Source organism: Protopterus annectens, chromosome 14.part0 (assembly GCF_019279795.1).
Source record: "Protopterus annectens isolate FY-2018-M chromosome 14.part0, PAN1.0, whole genome shotgun sequence".
NCBI lineage: Eukaryota > Metazoa > Chordata > Ceratodontiformes > Protopteridae > Protopterus > Protopterus annectens.
This window is the reverse complement of record NC_056748.1, coordinates 1,028,405,304-1,028,428,757: the sequence shown is the minus strand read 5'-3', so window position 1 is coordinate 1,028,428,757 and position 23,454 is coordinate 1,028,405,304. Positions and strand designations below refer to the sequence as shown.

Below are 23,454 nucleotides of genomic sequence, written 5' to 3'. Positions count from 1 at the left end.
AAAAGCTGTATTTTCTCCCAACTAAACCCACTATGTTTACCCATACTACTAGTGAATCTTTGTACCCCTTCATCCTTGGGGATACAAGAAAAAAGATCTTTTATGTCCACTGTAACAAAAATCATATTTGAACTCCAAAGGTCCTGGGTGAAAATACCCAAAAATTCCCATGAATCTTTCATGATGTGTTTGGTCCTACCCACAATGTGCTTCAGCCAACAGTCAACAACTCTCCCAAGAGGAAAAGTCTTGCTGTGGCTTCCAGCAATGATGGGTCTGAAAGGTGGATCCATCACATCCTTGTGGACCTTCGGGATTCCAAAAATAGTGGCTAGTTCTGGAAAATCAACTTTCAAAAACTTGTGCAGATCCTCGTCAATTCTTTCGTCTAATAAAACTTCTTCTAAATAAAGATCAATTCTATGGTGTGCTATGTTAATTTGATTGAGAGAAGAAACCTCGTATTGGGTGGAATTGTTTAATATATCAAATATCTTCGCTGTATATGCATTCTGGTCGTATAACACAATGCCACCCCCCTTATCTGCTGACATAATCCTAATGTTATGCTCACATACAGTATTCAAGATTTTTTCCATCTCTCTGTCCTTAATACCATTGGTTGAGTTATTTCCCATCTGATTGTGTAGGGCATATAAATGCTTATTGACAACATTCTCAAAAGATACTAGTGTTTTATGCATGGGTGGTGTAAAGGTGTTTCTTTTTTTAAGAGTATTGACAGTGGAAAGTTTGGAAATACTGTCTTGAAAAAATATACCAAGGTTAAGTTTCCTGAGAAATAACTTAAATTCAACCAGGGTGTCTACCAAGTCAAAAGATTTACTTGGAATGTACTTCATCCCCTTAGAAAAAAAAGAAAAACTGTTCTTGGTTGACTGGAAATGAAATGTAATTATACACTTTCAAATCTCCCTTGATGTTCACTACATTGTTAATTACACTTTCTGGGAGATGATAGGAAATGTCAGTAAAATCATCACAACTTGTTATTCCCTGTGTTTGTACCAATATTTCTTGGTTCCCTGTTTCATTCCAGGCTCCTGCCATCTGTTGTACCTCCTTTCCTCTCGCAATAAAAAATCTTCATGGTCTACAATACTATTACAACCGTCACCATCCAAACCCTTGTTGTTTTCAATATTATACCCCCTGTTGTTCTTATTCCATTTATATGCTGTCCCATTCTCATACTGTTTCAAATCCCTAGAGAATTTCTTGCATTTTCTTTCAAAACTCTTTTACCATTGTTTTTAGCATATTGAAATTGCTTAACAAAAAGTTTTTCCCACTGGGGAAATAACAAATCACTAGTAATGGATTAACTAATGTTGTCTGCCTCTTCTAACAACACACTAAGTTTGTGATCATTGCAATATATAACAAATTCCATGAATTGTCTTCCAAAACTATCAAACATTTGATTACATTTCTTAACATTTTCAACAGTCAATTCAATCCCAATGGGTTGCTTGAAAAATCGAAGCCCCATGGGAATTATGTTGCATTCTAAACATTTACGGAAATACATATTGTCCACCTGTAAGCTCTTAATTTTGTTAAGCTTATTACCAAAATTAAAAATCATGTCCTTCAAAGTGAGATTAACCCTGTCATTTTTACTATGTTGATTCTGGGCTGTGCCCCCAGAACCAAAATCATATGGTACATGTAAAAACTTGTCAAAGTTAGTTTTAAAATTGTAACTGTTCCCTTCCCTAGAATCGGGCACAGGCTTATTAACAAGAAAATTATCTGATAATAACTGAGGATCACAAGTTAGAAGAAACCAGCAATCTTTTACATTATATCTCTTCCACTACCTTTTGTAATACAATTCTTTCTAAATTCTTTCTCCTAAAGCCTTCAGCGACAGCTTATGTATTATCAATTTATAAAGGGAGATATATAACTGATATCAGCAGGTGCTGACCAATCAGCTTGACTGATAATTTATGTAAAGTTGTTATAAGTGATTGTTGTCTTTATCTCAAAACAGACAAATATACAGGTCTGACTGATCTATACAAGGTGTGTCATACCTTACTAACTTATATGTTCAGAAATAACATAAGCATAGGACCATTAATTGTAATTGTTTATTTTGATCTGAGTAGGGATTTCAATAAATCCCATATAATAGAATTAGAAGACATGGAACATGGTGATTACATGCTGAAATCAAGGGAAAATAACTTTATTGAGTTGAAGTTCAAACATATGAACCTTGCTATATGACAAGGTTATAACGAAGTTGATTTATATGAGCCTTGTTATTAGCAAGGTCCATGCTGCCACACAGATGGTACACCTAATAAATATACCTCAAAACTACAGACAATTTTGAAAGCAATGTTTAAGACCTTTTTAAGACCATTTGCTGTTGTTGTTCTGGTTGACTCAGGGAAGGAAGGTGAGAGACAGACAAAACCTGAAAGTCACAAAATTCTACTTTTAAAATATTTTAGGTTCATAGGTGATTACTATGCTAATGGTTCAAGAGCCCTTACAAGCTTAACCAGTTTTACCCAGATTTTTTCCCAATTTTCTATCCCCAGAGGAAAGAAAACAAGGGTCAGCAAAGGGGTTTTGACATTTTTTATAGACTGCCTCTGTTCATAAGGGACATGGAACCACTCCAGGAGTGAATTTGTGATTTGCTATCCATTGGCTAAGATTGCTCTTGAAAATGGTCAGGGATAGGCTCTGTTTCATGTGAATATGAAGCCTATTACAGAGGAGAGACACTCACTGGGACACATATCTGTCTCTCCAGCATGATCTATTCATGTCAGAGATCAGGTTTAGATCCTTGGAACATATAACACTCATGTAGTTAGTTTTGTGAATTTGCAACATTTTCATCAGCCCTGTGTCAGAGACTGCCTTGTATGTCAGACATAGATCACCCCTCAGGAATCCATAGGAAACTGAATACAGTGATAGTGCTTTTAATTGGTCCACATGTGACATGTTGGTTATACCCTGAGGTTTTTTTTTTTTTTGGGGGGGGGGCCTCTGAGAATGATCCAGCTATTGCAGATGCCTGGTGAGGTAAATGCTAAAGGGTGCATTGTACTCAATTATTGGTCTGATGAAGGCTGACTACAGTGCTACTATGACATCCTTAGATCTGGATGCCATACCCTTACTTACAAACTGAGCCACATAGAAGGATTATCTCACCATCATGGACACATAGTGGTCAAAGTTCAGATTTCTATCTAGCTGAGCACAAAGATCTCTTACCACTGGATCCACTCTAGGGGGTGCAATCAATGCTGTAATTTACAGGGGGTAATTGATTTCCCAAAGGGTATTGTTATTATTATTATTATTATTATTATTATTATTATTATTATTATTATTATTATTATTATGCAGCTCTTTACATTTAGTTTGAGGCAATGGCTCTGACACAAATCATTAGCCTGCATCAGTCCTTTCTGTAGGATATCAATATTGTTTGGGGGTCAGTGACTGCCTCCATCTTGCAGTAATCAGGAAACTTGGTTAGCCAAAGGCCATCTACTTTTGCCTTGACATCTGAGAAGTATATCCCAAACAGGAGAGGGCCCAGCATTGAGCCTTGGGGTACTCCACTGGTGATTGACCTCTTGCTGGATGTGGATTCCCCCACTCTAATAACATGTGTCCTATCCATGGTCCATTGAGCTATCCATCTGGTGATGTAGAGGTTTATGCCCAATTCTGTGAGTTTATTTGAAATACCCTAGTGGGGAACTGTGCCAAAGACAGACTCCCACTTCATGTCAAACAGAGCACCTCATTGGCCCTCTTCAAACACAATCTTGATGATTGAATGGGTAATGATAAATTCATCCTGGGGGGGGGGGTTCCACCTGTGTCCCTCTTGGACAGGAGCAATAGGTGCTGATCATGGAAATAAGGGTAGAACTTGACTAGACTTGTAAGGGCCCTAGGGCCATTAGCCTAGTAACTTCCTATGATCCTAAGGTAGATGGTATGCACTCACTAACCTTCCTCCATGGCCTAGGTGACCTTCTCAAAGAAGTCCACCAGACTGAGGAGGCAGGGCTTGCCCTTGACAAAGTCAAACTGGGTCAGGTCCAGAGTCTGGAGATTTCCTATGTTGTTGCTAATCAGGTCCATAATTATCCTTTCCATAGCCTTGCATATGAGGCTAGTCAGACTTATGGGTAGGTAGTTTCCTGGGACCATTGAGGCAGAGGGATGACTGTTGCTGTCCTCCACTCTACTGGGACAAAACTTGTCTGGAGACTGTGGTTAAACAGAGATCCAAGTGGGTCTGGTAGGTCATGTTTCAAGCTATTTAATAAACACACTGTGATTCTGTCAGGGCCAATTGATGCCATGTTTCTAACTCTGGAGAGCATAGTGAAGACCTGTTCTATTGTGATAACAGGCAAAGGAATAGTAGGGGGTATTTCATAAGAAGTGGCCAGAGGTGATGAGTAGGTGAACTTTGAGTTGAATGTACTGGCTAGTAGGTTTGCTAATTCTTCTGGCTGAGTATAGGCAGTGTCACCTACAGCCAACTCAGCACATTGTGCAATATGTGAACATAGGTTCATAGGTTTATAGGTAGGTACTAGGCTATCAGCCCTAGGGCCTATATAAGCCTAGCCAGAAAGGTTCCCTGGCTTTTTCCACCCAAGAAAATTATTTTCCTGTGGTTAATGCCTTCCCTCAGGTCTACATGAAAATGCCAAAAGTCCACAACGTCGACAATGAGAACACCAACACCGGAAGATCGACAATGGAGATGATCGAAAGTTGAGAATCCCAACGCTGAGAACACCGACATGTTAAGGTAAGTGTGCAATAGGGATGGACGTTAGGGTCAGGGTGTGGGTAAGGTAAGTGTGTGATAGTGACAGACGTTAGGGTAGGGTGTGGCTCAGGTAAGTGTGCGATAGTGACGGACTTTAGGTTTAGGGGCGGGTTAAGTGAGTTAGGGTTAGGGTGCAGGTAAGGTAAGTGTGCAATAGTGACTGACTTGAGGGTTAGGGGTGGATTAAGTGAGTTACGGTTAGTGTGCGGGTAAGGTAAGTGTGTGATAGTGACAGACTTAAGGGTTAGGGGCGGATTAAGTGAGTTAGGGTTAGGGTGCAGGTAAGGTAAGTGTGTGATAGTGACGGACCTTAGGGTTAGGGTTTGGGTTTAGGTTAGCGCATAAACAGTTGTGTATGTAAGGTTTAGTGTAGGTTTGTAAGGTTTTTGGTGTGCTTGTGTTGTGTGTGTGTTTTTTGGGAAAGGTATTTGTTTTGTTGATTGTCGGGATTGTGGTTTGTCGGGCATGTGAAGTTCCGTGTTTTTGAACTTTCGGTTTCTTTCGGTTTTGTCATGTTGGTTATTTTATTGTCAGTGTTTTGGTGTGCCAGTGTTATCAGGTAGACCCCTTCCCTCTAGTAAATGGAAGAAAATTTCAGGCACAGGGCTGTTTTAATTGCAATAGTGAGGGAGTTATTTATGCAATAAAATGCCCCTGTGAAAAATAATACATTGGGGAGACTAAAAGAAGTTTAGCAGCCAGATTAAAGGAACATATGAGAAATGTGAGAAAAAAAAAGTGAAGTAAGTCCAGTGGCCACACATTTTCATCAAGCACATAAGGGTGACATCACTGGACTACAAGTTACAGTCCTTTAATGATGTATAAATAGCAAATGGGGTGGGAACTTGGTGTACTCTGTCACAAGCTTGTAGCCAAGGCTCTAGAGAGAGTGTTACTGCTTTTGGATTGTTATTAAATTATTTTGAATGTTGGCTGTTTTTTGTAGTTTTTCTGCTTTTTGGATCTTGTGGACTTTGTGGTTTATACAACTTAGCACATTGTTGAGAGTTTCCCTTAAAATTTTGTGGTTATCCTTTGCTTGGGAGGCTATGTTATTCTTGTATTTAGCTTTTAAAGACTTGGCTAGTTTCCTGATTTGCCTTTTGAGACTAATGAAGGTTTTTTTTTTCCTCAGTTGTGCACCCTCCCTCTTACTTCCAGACAGGAATTTCTTCCTTCTGTTATATAGTCTAGTTATGCCAGGGGTCAACCAGAGTGACTATTTTTTCTGGCAAGACCTGGGTTTAGTTCAGTCAGGTACTGACATTTCTATGCAGTTGCTTAAGTGGTTGTACAGAGCATTTGTGTATACTTCTGCATAGGCCTCTGTGTTTTCGGGGTTAGGGGAGCTTTAAAATCATCTGTGCTGTCACTTAATAGAAGATAATTTGCCTTGGGAAAATTCTTTAGGGTTTTGGGGTTTGATGGGAGTTCTACCTTTACATTTATTTCAAAGGAGAATGATTTATTATCCAATCTTACCTATGAGGACATTACACTGGGGAGGTGCAATGCTGTCCGATGTTTATGATACTATGTCACAGATATTTGAGCCCATAGTGGGAGTCCAAACCAGCTATTAATGGTCATGTATCTTTCACAGTTTATGGAAGGGTAGTTAAAATCACCCATGAGAAATGTGTTAGGCTGAATGGTAAGTGATTCTAGTAACTTCGGGTATTTGGAGTGGTTTTCATTGTTCATGATTACGGACCATTAGCTAATGATGATATGATGATATCCAACCTGGTGAGGGGGGTGGTTGTGTGTCTCATGATGGAGTCTCCTATGACCAAGATGTTTGAATATGTGGTGTTTCACCTTAGAGTCTTGCTTGTGGAGACACTGAAATGTGTATTTTTATGTGCAGTGGTTGAGTGTTTCCACTTATGCTGTGGTGATGATGCCATAAGAAGGCTGAAACATGCATGTCCACAGCTAGTTGTGTTTGGCTTTATTAGCCTGAATTTGTCCATAAACAGACTTAAAAAGAAAAATGTTATGAACATTCAGAATTACCATATAGCTGAAACACGTGATGTCCTTAAAGGATCATTTTTATATATCCCTTGTTGCATCTAATACAAGAGGTTTAAGGAATCACACAGTGGAAACTCTAGCCTTGCTAGATTTTTCATTTACCTTATTAAGTAATGGAAATGATGTGCATCTGCTGAGACTGAGAACCTGTTGGTCATTTGATTTGTCAGTACATGAGAGCCGTGTCTCAATTTTCATAGTGTAACTGCATCTCTCACATAAAGTGTTTGTTTGTTCCAGGATTAAGTGGTTATCAGTATTATGTAATCATAGCTATTCTTTATACTTCAGGAACTTTTCATGTGTTGTGTAGCATACTTAAGGGTATTGTTTAATGCTTGCATTCTAAGTGAATGGAATTGTCATCTGGCAGGTAATATTATAACAGATGAATCTCATTAGTTGTACTCTCGCAGTGTGTGTGTGTGTGTGTGTGTGTCTGTGTGTGTGTTTCAATTTCTGCTAATAATATTCCGTAACTGTGTGTCTGCAACATTTATCCGCCTGTTTTGAATGTTGACATACCAGAAAGACATAACGCACACGGGTTTTCTTCTTTTAGACGTGTCACTCTTTTTCACGATGTCGTTTACATTGAACAGCATTCTTGGGTACATCTGGTGCTAGTGTGCTTGGTTGATCAGTTTGCCAAAAATGTAATACTCAGCTGTTTCTTGTCACTGTCTTTGTGAAGCTTGAATTCCTGTCCGATTTTAGAAACTTTTTTTTTTTTTTTTTTTGAAAAATCATCTAATAGGTTGGAGTGAAATATTCTACATTGCATCAGACGAGAGCTAAATATCTCAGCACCTTGGAGAGCAACTTTGCTAAACTTAGGAACTGTCAAGGGAATAATAGCAGGCATTTTAGCGTCATTTCCGGTTCTTATGACAGTTACACCGCCTCGAAAACATGGCTGATTATAACCAAGGATGGATTTTATTAGCATTCTTGTTCTTTGCTGCTCTCACATTGCGTGATATTTATGTCGGTGTTCCAAGTAGTAGTGACGGTAAAGCTGAACCGTTTACTACCCCGCCCCCGGATGTCAAACCTCAGCCCAGTGTTAAACAGCAACTTTATAGTGGGCCTTTGCTCCGCTTCTTGTATTGGTAAGTCTCACGCTTAAGTATGTTGTTGGAAGAAACTGAAGACTTACACCCGGCATGGGTTTTCTTGAATTGTAGTTGTACTGTAGTGTTGTAGAAAAACATTAAAAAGCATTTTCCTGGTAGTGTCACAATGTGTGATTGGGGGATTGAGACAGCCTCGAGATCTACTTTACTAGTTGTTGCATTTACGGAAAAGTAAAATTTGGTAAGCTGTTATATAACCCAGTGCACTTTGGTAAGTTTTATTACGTAACCCAGTGCACGTATCTTATTCCACTTTAGTTTGGTATATTTTTGTTGTCCGTGAAGAAAATGCTTAGTCTTGCTAGATTACGGGTACGTTTGATTAATATAAATATAGTATACAATTGCGGAAGTACTGAGGAAAGGACACAGACTCGAAGAAGCGGCCATTTGTGCAAATACCTGCTACTGGTAACGCTTTTCCACATACCACTCCACTATCCCTAATTTATGACTAAAATGTTAGCTCGGCCCATCTTAATCCCTCCTAAAACTGGTAACCTTTTGAGAAAAGTCGTGCACAGATGTATAAATAAGACTCGGGCCACTCTGCAAGTATATTGAATTTACTTGTTTCTATAGTAGGTCTTCTGTCTTCATCGAGTAATCGTCTAACGTAGGTTAAATATTGGTTTATGAATCCATTTGCAGCTTATAGTGGTCTGGACAGGAATTTTGGCAGACACGCTTGATATTAAGTATTAAGTGTTCATAAGCTGTTGTTTATTTGCTGTATGCCAATAAGGCAAGGAAATCTTCTTGTTTCCATAGATGTCCTGTCAGAGTACAGATTGCAAAATATCCTCCACCAGCTTCAAACGTCATTGAGGCTGTGGTTACTTCGCTTTTGCAGTATTAGAAGGCTTCCTTGCCCATTAGATTGATTTTACCCCCCCAAAACACACACCTCACACTGGATTTTTTTCTTTCAGTACTGAAGCAAGTGCGTCCAAAAACATATGCTACTTTTATGCATTAGAGAACTGCCCTACTGACTAAATAACTATTAATACTGAGAAACATGGTATGGCTTTTTTTGTCCTTTTCTGTCATTCTTGACAGCTGTCCCAGTACTGCATGTGCTATGCTCGGTCTACCAGCATGCTAGTCTTATCCCTGGTCAATGCCAAAGCTTTGCCTAGGCACGTGGGGCACTTAAGAATGTCCTGTGGGTGGTGATGCTGTCTGTAACATTTGATCTGGGGTAATGACTAACATACAATCCCCTCTCCCTTGTTGACTTGCCCCTAGGTGAGTGTGCAATGAAGAACATTGCAGCTTTATCACCTCCCCTCCGCAACACCTTAACCAACCAATCCATCCACCCACCATCAAGACTATGCCTCTCAAATCACTACATCTCCTTTATTCTCCAGAAATCTACATGAGAGATACCTGCATCACCACCCACCCTCCCAGCATGGTAACGTCTGTCCTGCCCTGCCACTCCAGGAGTCACTTGAGCTACTAATTGAACCCAGGTTGCCTGGGCTGTAGTCGGGGCTTTATCCCTTTATGCCACCAGAGTGGCTTGAGAAATTGTATAATTTATAGTAACACCGTGTTTAAAAAAAAAAATCTTCTTTGTCTAAATATGGGTAAAGTCTGTATGTGTGAGGCTATTGGAGAGGGTTACATGTAGCCCTTCCTATGGAACACTGACAGTACATGTGTCCTGCTATTTCTTCTGTCACAGAAAGACCAGTTATTAGAGATTAATGGAAATGTTAAAAAAATTCTTATTCCTTCCTGGGTTCAGATGTAAACTGTCCATCTAAGCAAGTGGGACTGTGATGAAATAAAACAAAATGTAATTTGAATTAGTGAAGGCTGCTTGAAACATCATGTCAGCAGACTGGACAGAAGTTGTTCTTACAGCATTTGCAGAGAAGTTATGTGGGATAGAAAGCGATCCATTTTCATCATTAGCTGTTTGCATTCAAGGAAAGCCAGCTATTCGGAGGACAAACTGAACCATTGGCTTCTAATGCTATATGACTGGTCCCTGAGTTTCTGTCTGTGTATTTGCAGAAGAATTTTATGGAAGTGGGGCAGACCAGTCTGCTGTCTTTTATTGTCCTTAACTAGTACCGAATAATTACTTTATCCTCATTCTAGCTCACCCTAAGTGTCCATATTTGGGATACTTCAGTGAAGTTTCTGGCCTCAGAGTCTTCTTTACCCTTTCACTCATTTCTTCTCATGACAAATCTCATTCAGAAGTTAACACTCCACAAAGCCAAGGCATTTCTTATTGCTCCCTTTTGTCCAAGACGGACTTGGATTTTCATTGATGCAGCCCTGTTTGCTTCACCTTCTTGCACGAGGCTTCTGAGACCTCCACATGGAGGCCCCATCTGATCCTCCAAATGACACCTTAGCCAGTTAATTTCCATTAATTGCTGGATCAGATGGCTCGTCAAATAGAGTAGTGTTTGTTACAGTCTTCATGGAGGTCTTCTACCCAAAGATGTGCAAGAAAAATAGCCAGGCATTTATGTTGCAGTGCAGAACTTGGTTTTGCAAGTCTTGCATACCTCTCACCATTTTAGTACAAGACAACTGGACAAAGCCTAAAATAATGGGCACACAAAGGCCAAAAATAGGGACATATTTTAATTATTGCTCTTAAACTTAGAGTTGCTAGAGTAACCTGTTTTGTGTTAGCCTGCATTTTCGAAGGATAGACTGAAACTCAAATGTGAGTCATTATTTAGTAACTACAGTCCTCTGTGATTTTTATGAAAACTGCAAATTTTATGAGGCACAGATAAAAATATGACATAAATCTGGTCACTTTGCAACTTTCTTATTGAACAAGGTTCCACATCTTCAACTCTTCAAACAATCAGGCTTTCCTGTTGAGGCCTGCAGTTAGGAAACATTTCCTTCTCATATTTACTTTGTAATGGAGACAGTTTCACTTTCAACACACAGCTTACGCTATCTTAACATTTGTGTCTTTTCTGTGTTGGAGGCTTAGTCCTACTGGCCTCCTTTTTTCTCTCATAAACAGAGGCTGTGCTTGTGGACTTCTGCTTCCTTCAAGCTTAAGGCTGCTGAAACTCCTCTGTGCCAGTCTCTGTGTTGCTGGTCTTTCATGCTGTGTAGTATTATCAATGTAAAGAAGACCTACTTGATAGAGGCCCCGGGAACTAACGGTAGCACCTGGAACTAATGGCAGCATGATGCCAGGGCACTTCTATGGGCTAGGCTTGTAAAGCCTCCAGGGCTGTTGGCCTAGTACACACCTAAGAACCTATGTGAAGTATCCACTTCCCTTCAGCGGTATCTATAGACCGCATAGTTACTCTCTTTTAAAGGATATGAGCCATAGGCAAAGACAACCAGCTTAGTTTCTTTTAATATTTGTTGGGAGGATAAGAAAGTTAAAAAATTGTTTCCAGGTGTATTTCAGATTGCTGCACGTACAGCAAGTCATTGCAGTCTGTACGTAATGCTCAACTTTTTGTTTGTGTTAACTGGGGTACAGAGCGAATCCAAATGGACCATTTTCAGGCTCAACCGGGAGAAATATTGACATGACATTAAGATATTACAGTAGTGTCACAGTGAAAATGTATACAATATTACTTAAGCTAAACACATTGTATTTATTTAGCTATTTATTTATCCATCCATCTATCCTTTGTTGACCGGGTTAGTCCCTTTAGGTTAGTAGCCTCTTTTCAGGGGAGACCCAAGGTGGCTTTATACTCTTGGGGGACTTTTGGCCAGGACATCAGGGAACGTTCATCTATTCTTTTTTGATAGGTGCCGTAGGATCTTTTACATCACCTAAGCTGCCACAAACTAAAGCAGATGGAGCCTTGATTTTAACGTTGTCTCTGAAAGAAGGCACACTAAGGACTGCAGCACTCCCCTTATGCTACACTGCAGTGTCTGTAATCGAGCTACCTAGTATAGTAATAGAACCCACAGCCTTCTACACCAAAGGCAAGTGTGCTACCTGTTGGACCAGTGACGTTGTCTAATACTCTGTAATAAATGTAAAGACCGAATGCACTGAATATTATCAGTGTAAAGAAGACCTTTATTGATAATGTTGCTGTTTATTGATAATGTTGCTGTTGTATTTTTTTAATAACATTTATTTTTCACAGGGTGTTTACATTTGTTTGGTATAAGATTTTTAACTTGATTTTTTTTTTTGAAAATGCTCTAGAATGTAAGAATATGTGTAGGCTGTTGACATTACCACTTCTTATCTGTGGAATGAGTTGCATAGTACTAAGCATCTGAGAAGTAGATAATAAACAGTAGAGGTCCCAACATAGATCCCTGATGAATTCCACTGGTTATCCTTGTGCTCTTGGAGGACTGACCTCCTATTCTTGCTGTGTGGACCCTGTCTCTAAGTCATTTGGCTGTCCACCTAACCACATATGGGTCAATTTGGAGCTCCTTTAAGTTGCTAAATATATTTGCATGTGGTTTGGTAGCAGATGCCTTAAGTAGGTCAAAGTTCATTACATGGACAGGTTCTCCACGCCTTGAGCAACTCTCTTAAAGAAGTTTTCAAATTACTGGAGATTGAGGCTAATGAAATTTTTGATGATGTCATAGTTATTTAGGTAAGTTATGATAAATTCCATGGCGTTGCATGGAAGACATGTTATATTGATGAGCCTGTACTTTCTGGGGCTGTGCGGGGAATTAAGCATATAGCCTGCTGACCTTCCAACACCAGATGCAAGTGTGTTACCTGTTGAGCTATTTACAATGCACTATACACAGATGGATGGCTTCTTAAAGGTCTAGCATTAGGATAACTACCCAAATCATTTGTTTGTTCCAGATAAGAAAGCATTAAAATGCAGTCTCTGTCAAAAACTCTGTCACTGGAACTGCATTAAGTTAATGTCATCTTAGAGGGGGCAAAGAATTGCCTTTCTTCCTCTTCTCTATTCCTGTTACTATATATGTCTGAGCTAGAGTTGTTTTAAGTACAGGTGAAGTGAAAGCTCCATTGGGAAATTCTGTATTTTTTGACAAATATCAAAAATTCCAATCTATGCAGCTGGCTTTCTAAAGATAAATGTCCTTTCTTTGCTGATGCAGGTACATGTTACTAACCCTTAAGTTTATTATCAACCATATCAAAATTCTTATCAGTGGAGTTGTGTTCACTCTTGTAGTTGCACTGCTTGATATGAAACATGCTGGGGAATTCTGTTTAATCTGCAAAAGTGCAGTAAAAGTACAGTTGAGGGTACATTTTAAGAGGCAAGTCTAACTGAGAGCCCTGATTATCTGCATCAAATTTTAGGTATTTTGCCCCTCCCCCACCTGTTTACTGTCAAGCCTCTTCCCTTGAGTTGCTACTCAAACAGTGGCAAGAGCTGTAGATGTCCGAGAGTTTACACTCCATTTTACATTTGGCATATCTTATCGCATCTTAACACTCCTTCAGTCTGTTTTGTCTCTATTCCACTTGGATAGTAATTGGGTTGGGACTGATAATTGTCATGATAGGTAGTTACAGTTGCAGTGTTGTGTATGTTTTGACTTAAGTTACTGGGATTTTTTTGGTATATTAGTTGTCTTCTTTACATAACTTAGATTGTTGGCATAATTCAGATTGCTGTCCTTCACATTATTTGCGGAGTTTCACATGTTGGGCCACTGCTTGTTCCCTCCCCCAAAGTTAAGGCCTGCGTAGAGCCATGTGGAGGGGGAGAAGTGGTTATGAAGAGCTTAACTGGGCTGCTGCTTCACTCTGAGTTGTTGGTGAGACATAGGTAGGAAAGGTGTGGTTTACTTTATGTAAAATGCTGAATATCTTGCTTGATAAATTACTTATTTGTTCTGTGTATTGATTGGTATTTAAATATTGCATCAAACTAAACATTTGAATAAAATATGCATAAATAATTTAAGTATTTATTGTGAAAAAAACATTTCCTCAGCCTTTTAGTTTTATTCCTCACAATTCCTATAGCATATAGTCAGAGAAGCTAAAATACTGCTGTCATAATAGTTAATTTTATGACAGGCTTCTACTTTCTTGGGGCAGATGTAAAGGCCTAATGTATGAAAATGCACTTCACAGCTGCATGTATAACACAACTCTGTAAATTCACCCTTGTGTATGAGTTTTTGCTTCTTTGGGAATTCTTTGTCACACTGTGTTAAACCAGTGGTGCTAAATATATTACTTTTGTTTATAGTCATGGAGTTTGGGATTTCTTGGTTAGAAGCATCTGTGTAATTTAAAGTAGAAAGAAAAAACATTAATATTGCACAGCTGTCATTTTAAAATGACAGAGCCAGGATATTTCATTATTCAGTATCAGTAGCTCAACAGGCACTTTTGGTTGTGGAAGATCAGAAAGTTCTGGGTTCTAATTCCACTCCATCTACTTGGATTAGTTTTTAAGTTACTGACACTATGATGTAGTATGAAGGGGGTGCTGCATTCCTGAGCATGCTGTCTTTTGGATGAGAGATTAAAACTAGGACCCCAGTCACTTGAGTTGGTGGTACCTCAAGTGGATGTGAAAGACCCCATGACTATATTGTCAAAAATAGTAAGTGATGTTCCTTGATGCCCTGGCCAAATTTCCTCTAGTAGTATAAATACCACCACTAGCCGGGTATATAAACAAAGTTAACAGATGTAAAAGAACATGAGCTATGACACAGTAGATGAGTTAAATAAAAATAAGGAAAAGTTTAATAACCTGCAGTAACACCATAGCAACCACAATAGTAACACGATTTTACCTAAGTTGAGATGGGCTTATGACTTTTTAAAACAGGGTTAACTAATGAGCTTTAAACAGAGAACTAAGCATAACTCTGAAGTATTCAAGTTATTGTCTTTATATAGATGGAATTTCAACTTCTCTTTAAAGGAGAGAGATTTCCTGTGCAGCAATATCTGTAGCTGGAGCTTGTATACAAAATGCGTTTTTTCTCTCCAAGTAGCTGCTGTATATTGGGGTCTTCCTAATTCGAGTGGTATTTGCTGAAGAGTGCAGGAGGACTTTCAGAAGTCTTTGACAATTGACTTTGAAACATCTAATATCTGGATTAGTATTATTATGCATAACTAACAGGAAAATGGCATGAGGGAGTGTTATGTTCACTCTTTTACACAAGTAAAGATTAATGTCATTTCATTAAGGTTGTTAATTAGAAAAGAATCACATATACAGAAGAATGTGGTTTGGTTTTCTTGTGTCTGTATTTTCTTTAGTCTTCAGTCAGCCAGCCTAGTGTGTGTGTCACTTACTATAATTTAAGGTTATGTAAATTATATGTTTATATAGGTTCATAGGTAGGTACTAGGCTATCTGCCCGAAGGCATTTATAAGCCTAGCCAGAAGGTGTTGGCTTTCGCTGCCCCCTTAGATTAGTTCCCTGTGCCTCTGTCCAGCAGAGCCACTGAAGTGATCCTCTGGGTAAACTTTGTTTCCCATCCACTCGTCAAGGTTTCTCTTGAAGAGTGCTAGCGAGGAGCTCTGCCTAATGTAGATTGGAGTCTTGTTCCAAAGCATGGGAAGTCTCTGGGACAGGAATCTATCCCTCCAGCACGTCCTATTTATTGTTGTGGTGAGGTGTAGATCCTAGAACGTGTGGCTCGAGGGGATAAGGTTTTCTTTAGGTGGAGCATGTCCATCAATTTTGGGTTGGACATGGCCTTGTACGTCAGGCAGAGATCACTTCTCAGCAGGTGGTATGCAACTGAGTACAGCTGGAGTTTCTTCAGTCGAGCTGTATAGGGCAGTCTTTCCAGTTGTTGCAGGTGTCTTGTAAGGTACATCCCAAATGGGGCATTGTACTCTCTGATGGGTCTGATGAGTGATGAGTAGAGGGGCACAATGACCTCTTTTGATCTGGATGCAAACCCTTCTGTGATTAGGTGGGCCACATAGAAGGATTTTCTAACCACTTTAGCAATGTGATTATCAAAGGAGAGATTACTATCTACTTGGGTCCCCAGACCCCTTATTACATTTTCCGTATTTAGGGGACTACCACCTATGTGGTAGTTTATAAGTACTTTAATTCCAAAGGGAATAACTATGCACTTTTTGGCATTTAGCTTGAGGCTATGATTTTGACACCATGTATTCATCTCAGTGAGACTCTTTTGAAGGATGTCTGTGTCAGCCGGTGAGTCATTTAAAGCCCTTAGTTTGCACTAGTCTGCGAACCTGGTCAGCCACAGTCCTCCTGTGCTTGTCTGTACCTCTGAGAAGTATATGCCGAACAGGAGGGGGTCCTAGGACTGAGCCCTGGGGAATGCGCTTGTAACCGATTTAGAGTCAGACCTAGCTTCTGCAACTCTCACCATGTGGGTTCTGTCCATGACCCAGTTGGCATCCCATCTTGTAACATAGGGGGTTATGTTCAGGCTGGTGAACTTGTCTATAATACCAGAATAGGGGATGGTTTTGAAGGCTTTTGCAAGTTCTAGGAAGGCTGTGTGTATCACCTTTCCCTCGTCTATAGCCTTGGTAACTGTCTCAAAGAAGTCCACCAGGTTTAAAAGGCATGATCTGCCCTTAACCAAGACGAACTGGGTAGGGTCCAGTGTTTGGAGGTTCCCAATGTCTCTGTTAATGAGTTCCATGATTTTGCGCTCCATAGCCTTGCAGACCAAGTTAGTCGGGCTTGTAGGGCGATAGTTCCCGCGGTCTGTTGTGGCTCCACATTTGTGGAGCGGAATAACTTTTGCTGTGCACCACTCTATTGGGTACATAGCCTGTGGAATTTGAACAGTGTGTTTAGGTGAGGGTTTAGTTCGTCTTTGAGCTCATGTGGGATGCAGCCTGAGACACCATCTGGTCCCATTGATGCTGTGTTTTTGGCTTTGGAGAGGGCTATTTTAACCTGAGTGTCTGTGATTTCAGGGACACTATATTCTTCTGGTATGGTTATAGGCCCTTTTGGGGGTGAGAGGGGGTGAAGTTTGCACTGAACCCATCTGCCAGGATGTTGGCAATATCTGTTGGTTCAGTGTATTTTGTGCCATTCTGCACTAACTCCGAGCAGATCTGAGCATTCCCACTTAGATTCTTGACATAGCTAAAGAATGCCTTGTGGTTATCTTTGGAGTCCTTGGCAAGTTTTCTTTCAAAGCTCGCCTGGACAATTTTATGAGGGATCGTAGATTCTTGCTGGTACTGATCAGGGATGTCTTCCCTTCTTGGGATTTTACTCTCTTGTGTACTAGTTTCCTCCTCCTATTGTATTGCTTGTTTATGGCAGGGGTCCACCAGACTGATTTCCTTTTCTTGCAGGAGTGAGTCTTGGTTTTGCTTGGGATAGCACGATCCATGCATTCTTGTAGGTGCCCACAGAATGCATTAGTAAAGGATTTTGCAGCTTGGACAGTGCTATCCTTTAGCATGGGGGGCTTTGAAACGTTCCACCTCCGTCTTAAGTAATGTGAAGTTTGCTTTTGGAAAGTTTTTCACAGTAGTTTCCTTGTCCAGGGATGAGGGCGGAATGTGGATATCCAAAGTGATTTGTTTATGGTCAGATCTAACCAGCGAGGAGTTGACCTCTTGTGTGGAACACTAGTCGCCCACGTTGGTGATGACCAGGTCCAATATGTTGTCACCTTTGGTGGGAGTGTTGACCAGTTGTTCCAGGGCGTTTGAGTTTATAAATTCTAGGAAATGTTGGGCAAGGGAGTTAGTACTTGAGTAGTTCTCCCAGTTAATGTTTGAGTAGTTGAAATCACCCAATATTAGGGTGTTTGGTAGGACCTTTATTTTACCCAGTGTTTCCAGAAATGCGGAATGGGGGGTCCTGGGACACGATGGGTGATCTGTAGCAAGCTACAATTTGAATTGCAGTTTTGCCTGTTAGTTGCACGTGGATGATCTCTGAAGCATCGTGCTGTGCCACTAACCTGGAGGTGTGGGTATCCTTGATGAATATGTATACTCCGCCACCTTTTGTATTTCGATCTGGGTTCTGTGGCCAAAATGTATGGTATGAGTTGTAGCCTGGTAGTGCTGGGGTGCTCTCTGGAGCCTTAAACCGGGTTTCTGTTACTGCACATATATCGATTTTCTACATACTGAGGAGTGCCTCAAGTGTGTGCATGTTGAGGTTTAGACTTCTGGCATTGAGTAGTATTACACTCAGATTTTTGTTACCCACCGTCGCCGTCGTAAATAGCACAAGTATGTCTTTTGATCCTTGCCTAAAAAAAGCACTATGGAGGTGGCAAGAGCCTTTGCCAGTATTAGCCTAAGGGTGACAGGTGCAAGCCGTCTCTAGCGAAGCAGCGTGCCTTGTCGAGCATGTCATCCCAGGCAGACAGACAATGGATCCCCTTTGAATGACACCAGAAACTTAGCCAATTGTTGACATTTTTTCTTTATACCGTGGTATCATTCTTGGTGAGGGCAGGATGCTACTCAGGGTCATACCAGCCTGGGCTTAGTGATCAGAGAGCTCTTCATGTAGTCCAGGGAGGTATGGCTCAGGTCATTCACACCAACATGGACAATGACAGAGTCGTATTTGTACTTGTTCTGGAGTGACCCGAGTGCTTGTTATGTGGTGGATCCTGGCACCCGACAGGCAGCAAACAGTAACCTCCTTATTCAGCCTAGTGAGAGGGACGTCAAGTGTGCCTGACTATAGAGTCACCTATTACTAGTATGTTGGGTATGTTATTTTTGCCTTGAGGGCTGTGATTGCGTGGCACACTGGTTTTGTGAAGTATGTGTTTCATGGCTTGTATTGGGGGGTGGAGGTTGCTTGGATGTCTGCTTTGGATGGCTCTGTTGCTTTTGCAGATTTTTATTTAGAGCCTCTGAGTTTGTTTTCGTGTATTTACGTGTGTTTTTTGCTGGTGCTGGTTTAATGGATCTATGTGAGACTGGTGGTGTGATGCCAGTATTTCCCTTCTCCTCTTGACTGTCTGATCCAGTCCAGAACCAAAGTTCCGTTTAAATTTAAAACAGAACGAATGATTAATTAAATACTAATAATTAAAATCATAATTAATTTACTTATTACTAATGCCGAGGGAACCATGGAAAATATGAACTTTACATGAAAATATGTTATATAAAACATATAACCACATGTCATAAAGTGAATGAAAAAACTAAGTCAGTCACATACCAAGAAATTGTAACATCACTAGGTCAAGTAAAAATCTAATTTAATGGAACTTTGGTTTTTATAAAACTAAAAAACCTATTTTAATTCATTACTTGTTATTTTAACACTAAGAAACTAAAACAAACCAACACTATAAAGGAATAAGGAAGAAGGTGCCCACAATCAACGAGGAGCTGCTGTAACAAATGTGTATCAGTTGCTGCTCTCCAAAGAAAACTTCCAGGCCCATAAACGCTCCAAACAATTTTATTAAAAAAAACACAAAACTAAAAACGTCGCCTGGGTTTAGTCGCTCAGCGGGCGAAACCTAGGTTTTAGTTTGTGTTTTATTGAATAAACTTTTGAGCTATGGCCTGAAGTTTTCTTTGAAGCAGCAACTGATACACATTGTTACAGCAACTCCTAGTGATTCTTCCTTATTCCTTTATAATTTTAACACTAACAAGTTTCCTGATTTTTAGTATTGTAGTATTATACCTTTAATTCTATGACTGGCCTTAATTGCACTAATAAGGATTAGTCATCAGGTTATGTATTTAAACCTGTTCTTTTCCGAGTACCATTGTCTGATGAAGTTAGGAGAAGCGTTTCCTAACGAAAAGCGCTTTACACTGTGACTGATTTTTGCTGCAAGATAGTTTTAAACCTTTTTACTGCTTGTCAGTTATTGGAGTGTGCATTAGACTATTGCTTGCTGTAAGCCATTTTTATTCAGTTATTAAATTTTGTTGGACTTGTCAGAGTACGCTCGCCTTGTTTGGTGATTATCAAGGGTGATTAGCTTATGGTCTGATCGGACCAATGAGGAGTTGACTTCAGGTGTGGAAAACCGGTCACTCATGTAGGTAATGACTATGTCTAGGATATTGTTGCCCCTGGTGGGGCTGTGGATAAGTTGATCCAGGGCATTGGAGTTTATGAATTCCAGAAAGCGTTGAGCTAAGGAGTTGGTACACGAGTAGTTTTCCCAGTTAATGGTGGGCTAGTTGAAGTCGCCCATTATTAGGGTGTTTGGTTGAACCCTAATATTTTCCAATACATCAAGAAAAGAGGAATGGGAATCCTGGGGCATGGTGGGGGATCTGTAGCAAGCCACAATTTGGATTGCAGTTTTGCCCAGAGTTAGTTGCACTTGGATAACCTCGGATGCATTATGCTGAGCAACTAGCTTGGAGGTGTGGATATCCTTAATGAATATGGACACACCTTCACCTTTGGTGTTTCGGTCCAGGTTACATGGCCGAAAAGTGTGGTATGAGTTTTAGCCTGGTAGTGCAGGGGTGCTCTCTGGAGCCTTGAACCATGTCTCAGTCACTGCACAGATATCGATGTTTTCCATTTTAAGGAGTGCCTTGAGTGAGTGCATTTTGAGATTTAGACTTCTAGCATTGAGTAGCATTACCCTCAGTTTTTGCTTGCATGTTCCTGTTATGGTGGTGAATTTGTTATTTGAACCTTGCCTAAAAAGGCACTATAGGGGCAGCAAGAGCCTTAGCCAGTATCCAGAATCCCAGGGGCGACAGGTGTAGGCCATCTGTGGCAAAGCATCGTGGTCTGTCGACCATGTCATCCCAAGCAGACAGATACTGGATCCCCTTAGAATGACACCAGAAGCTTAGCCAATTGTTGAAGTCCATCATTTTGTCCTTGTACTGGGGTATCATTCTGGGTGATGGCAGAATGCTACTCTGGGCTAGGGTCATACCGGCCTGGGCTACAATATCGGAAAGCTCTTCCATGTCTCTCTTCATGTAGTCCAGGGAGGTACATCTCAGGTCATTCACACCAACATGGTCAATGACATAGTCATATTTGTACTTGTGGAGTGACCTGAGTGCGTGGGTTATGTGGTGGATCCTGGCACCCAACAGGCAGCTGATAGTAACCTTCTCCTTGTTTAGCCTGGTGAGTGGGACATCAGGGTACCTGACTGTAGAGTCGCCTATGACTAGTGTGTTAGGTACGTTGTTTTGCCTTATTGGCTGTGGTTGAGTAGCACACTGAGTCTGTGGGCTATGTGTTATTTGGGTTGTGTTGGGGGATGGAGGTTTCTTGCGTTTTTGTTTGGAGGTCTCTGTTGCTTAGACAGATTATTATTGAGAGCCTCTTTTGTGTTACTGTGTGTGGATTTTGGTGGTGTTGATTTAGTGAGACTATGATGTGTGGTGTGGTGCAAATATTTACCTTCTCATGAATGTCAAGTTCAGTCTTGGTTGGAGAGAGCTTTACCTCCAGTTTAGCTAGATAAGTGCATCTCTCACAGGTTGTAGTGTTGGGTGGTAGGAGGAGAGGGTTGTCTGTGTACATGAGGCAATTTCTACATTGCCTCAAGATGCCCATATTCATCAGATAGACAGGAGAGAGCACTGGGAGCTGACCCTTGGACATGCCTGAATAAAAAACTATTTTCCTCTAGATAAGTGAGGAAAGTGAGTACAAGAGCTGTTTTTCTCTAAGCAAGTGAGAAAAGTACGTACAAAAACTATTTTCCTCTAAGTAATGAGGAAGATTGAGTGCTATAGTCATTAGTAGCTTATTTAGTGCTTACAAGTTCTGAACAAGTGCTGAGCATGAATAAGCAAATTTAAGTGCTAAAACTAAGAATCAGTATCTGTACTAGACGAGTTACAGGACAGAAACAAGTGCAAATACAGGCTTTCAAATCAGAAAGTTGAGAGATATGGAAGAGATTGCCCAAACGGCCAATAACTACAATTTCTGGGCCAGAACCACTCCTTATGTGGTAGAAAGGTTACCTAGTGCTTACCATTCCCACTGATGAGCTAGAAGGCTTCCCTCCAACACAGAAAGGCTTGGGGGCTCAGAAGCTTACATGCAGTCCTGGATACAGCAAATCTGTATTTGGAACACTAGTTACAGGAAAGGTAGGAAACAGGCTTACAGTTTACTTTGTTTGGAGAGAATTTGAAATTGATGCATCTGACACCATGTCGTCCTCTAAGATGAGACTCAAGCAAGCATGCAGGAGTGCACAATAATTCTCCTGGTTGGTACCTCCATTGGTGGATATCCTAAAGATGCCACCAGAGCTACTTGGAAGAATTGAAGTAGTGGCCCCAGTTTACAGACAGGCTGATTGCATCCGCTCTTCCCCTGAAAGTGGACATTTTGGTCTGAGACACAAACCTGATATCCTTTATTTTGGTAGCAGTCCTTAACTAGGCTGTTGGGATTTGGAGCTTCACTATCTTCGCTCCAAATAAAGCATTGGGTTGTAGATGGCCTAGAGAAGACAGTTTGATACCCAACCTTTAGCTATGTGGCCACTAATTGCATCGCTCATATGTTGGAATTCAGCCATGCTATATCTATACCTGATTTATATTCAACATAGTGTTGATGGTCTGCTGGGTATGTGTATTAAAGACAATTTATTTTCCTTTTCATTGATAATCTCAAATGACTAGTGTAATGATGAATGTGCGCTCGCTCTCTCTCTGTCTGTGTCTCGCTCTCTCTCTGTCTGTGTCTCGCTCTCTCTCTGTCTGTGTCGCGCTCTCTCTCTGTCTGTGTCGCGCTCTCTCTCTGTCTGTGTCGCGCTCTCTCTCTGTCTGTGTCGCGCTCTCTCTCTCTGTCTGTGTCGCGCTCTCTCTCTCTGTCTGTGTCGCGCTCTCTCTCTCTGTCTGTGTCGCGCTCTCTCTCTCTGTCTGTGTCGCGCTCTCTCTCTGTCTGTGTCGCGCTCTCTCTCTGTCTGTGTCGCGCTCTCTCTCTCTGTCTGTGTCGCGCTCTCTCTCTGTCTGTGTCGCGCTCTCTCTCTCTGTCTGTGTCGCGCTCTCTCTCTCTCTCTGTGTCTCTCTCTCTCTCTCTGTGTCTCTCTCTCTCTCTCTCTCTGTGTCTCGCTCTCTCTCTCTCTCTGTCTGTGTCTCTCTCTCTCTCTCTGTCTGTGTCTCTCTCTCTCTCTCTCTGTCTGTGTCTCGCTCTCTCTCTCTCTCTGTCTGTGTCTCGCTCTCTCTCTCTCTCTGTCTGTGTCTCGCTCTCTCTCTCTCTCTCTGTCTGTGTCTCTCTCTCTCTGTCTGTGTCTCTCTCTCTCTCTCTCTGTCTGTGTCTCTCTCTCTGTCTGTGTCTCGCTCTCTCTCTGTCTGTGTCTCGCTCTCTCTCTCTGTCTGTGTCTCGCTCTCTCTCTCTGTCTGTGTCTCGCTCTCTCTCTCTGTGTCTCGCTCTCTCTCTCTCTCTCTGTGTCTCGCTCTCTCTCTCTCTCTGTGTCTCGCTCTCTCTCTCTCTGTGTCTCGCTCTCTCTCTCTCTGTGTCTCGCTCTCTCTCTCTCTCTGTGTCTCTCTC

General features: G+C 41.0%; 1 protein-coding gene across 1 annotated transcript in view; it reads left to right on the top strand.

The window, feature by feature from the left end:
* Positions 1-7,772: 7,772 nt before the first annotated feature.
* Positions 7,773-23,454, top strand: part of LOC122789408 (selenoprotein T2-like) — a 122,843-nt gene continuing 107,161 nt past the window's right edge. Inside the window, exon 1 of the mRNA XM_044056833.1 lies at positions 7,773-8,013. Within this exon, the coding sequence (XP_043912768.1) occupies positions 7,814-8,013 (200 nt within the window). The 5' untranslated portion in view covers positions 7,773-7,813. The remainder of the gene's footprint in view (positions 8,014-23,454) is intronic.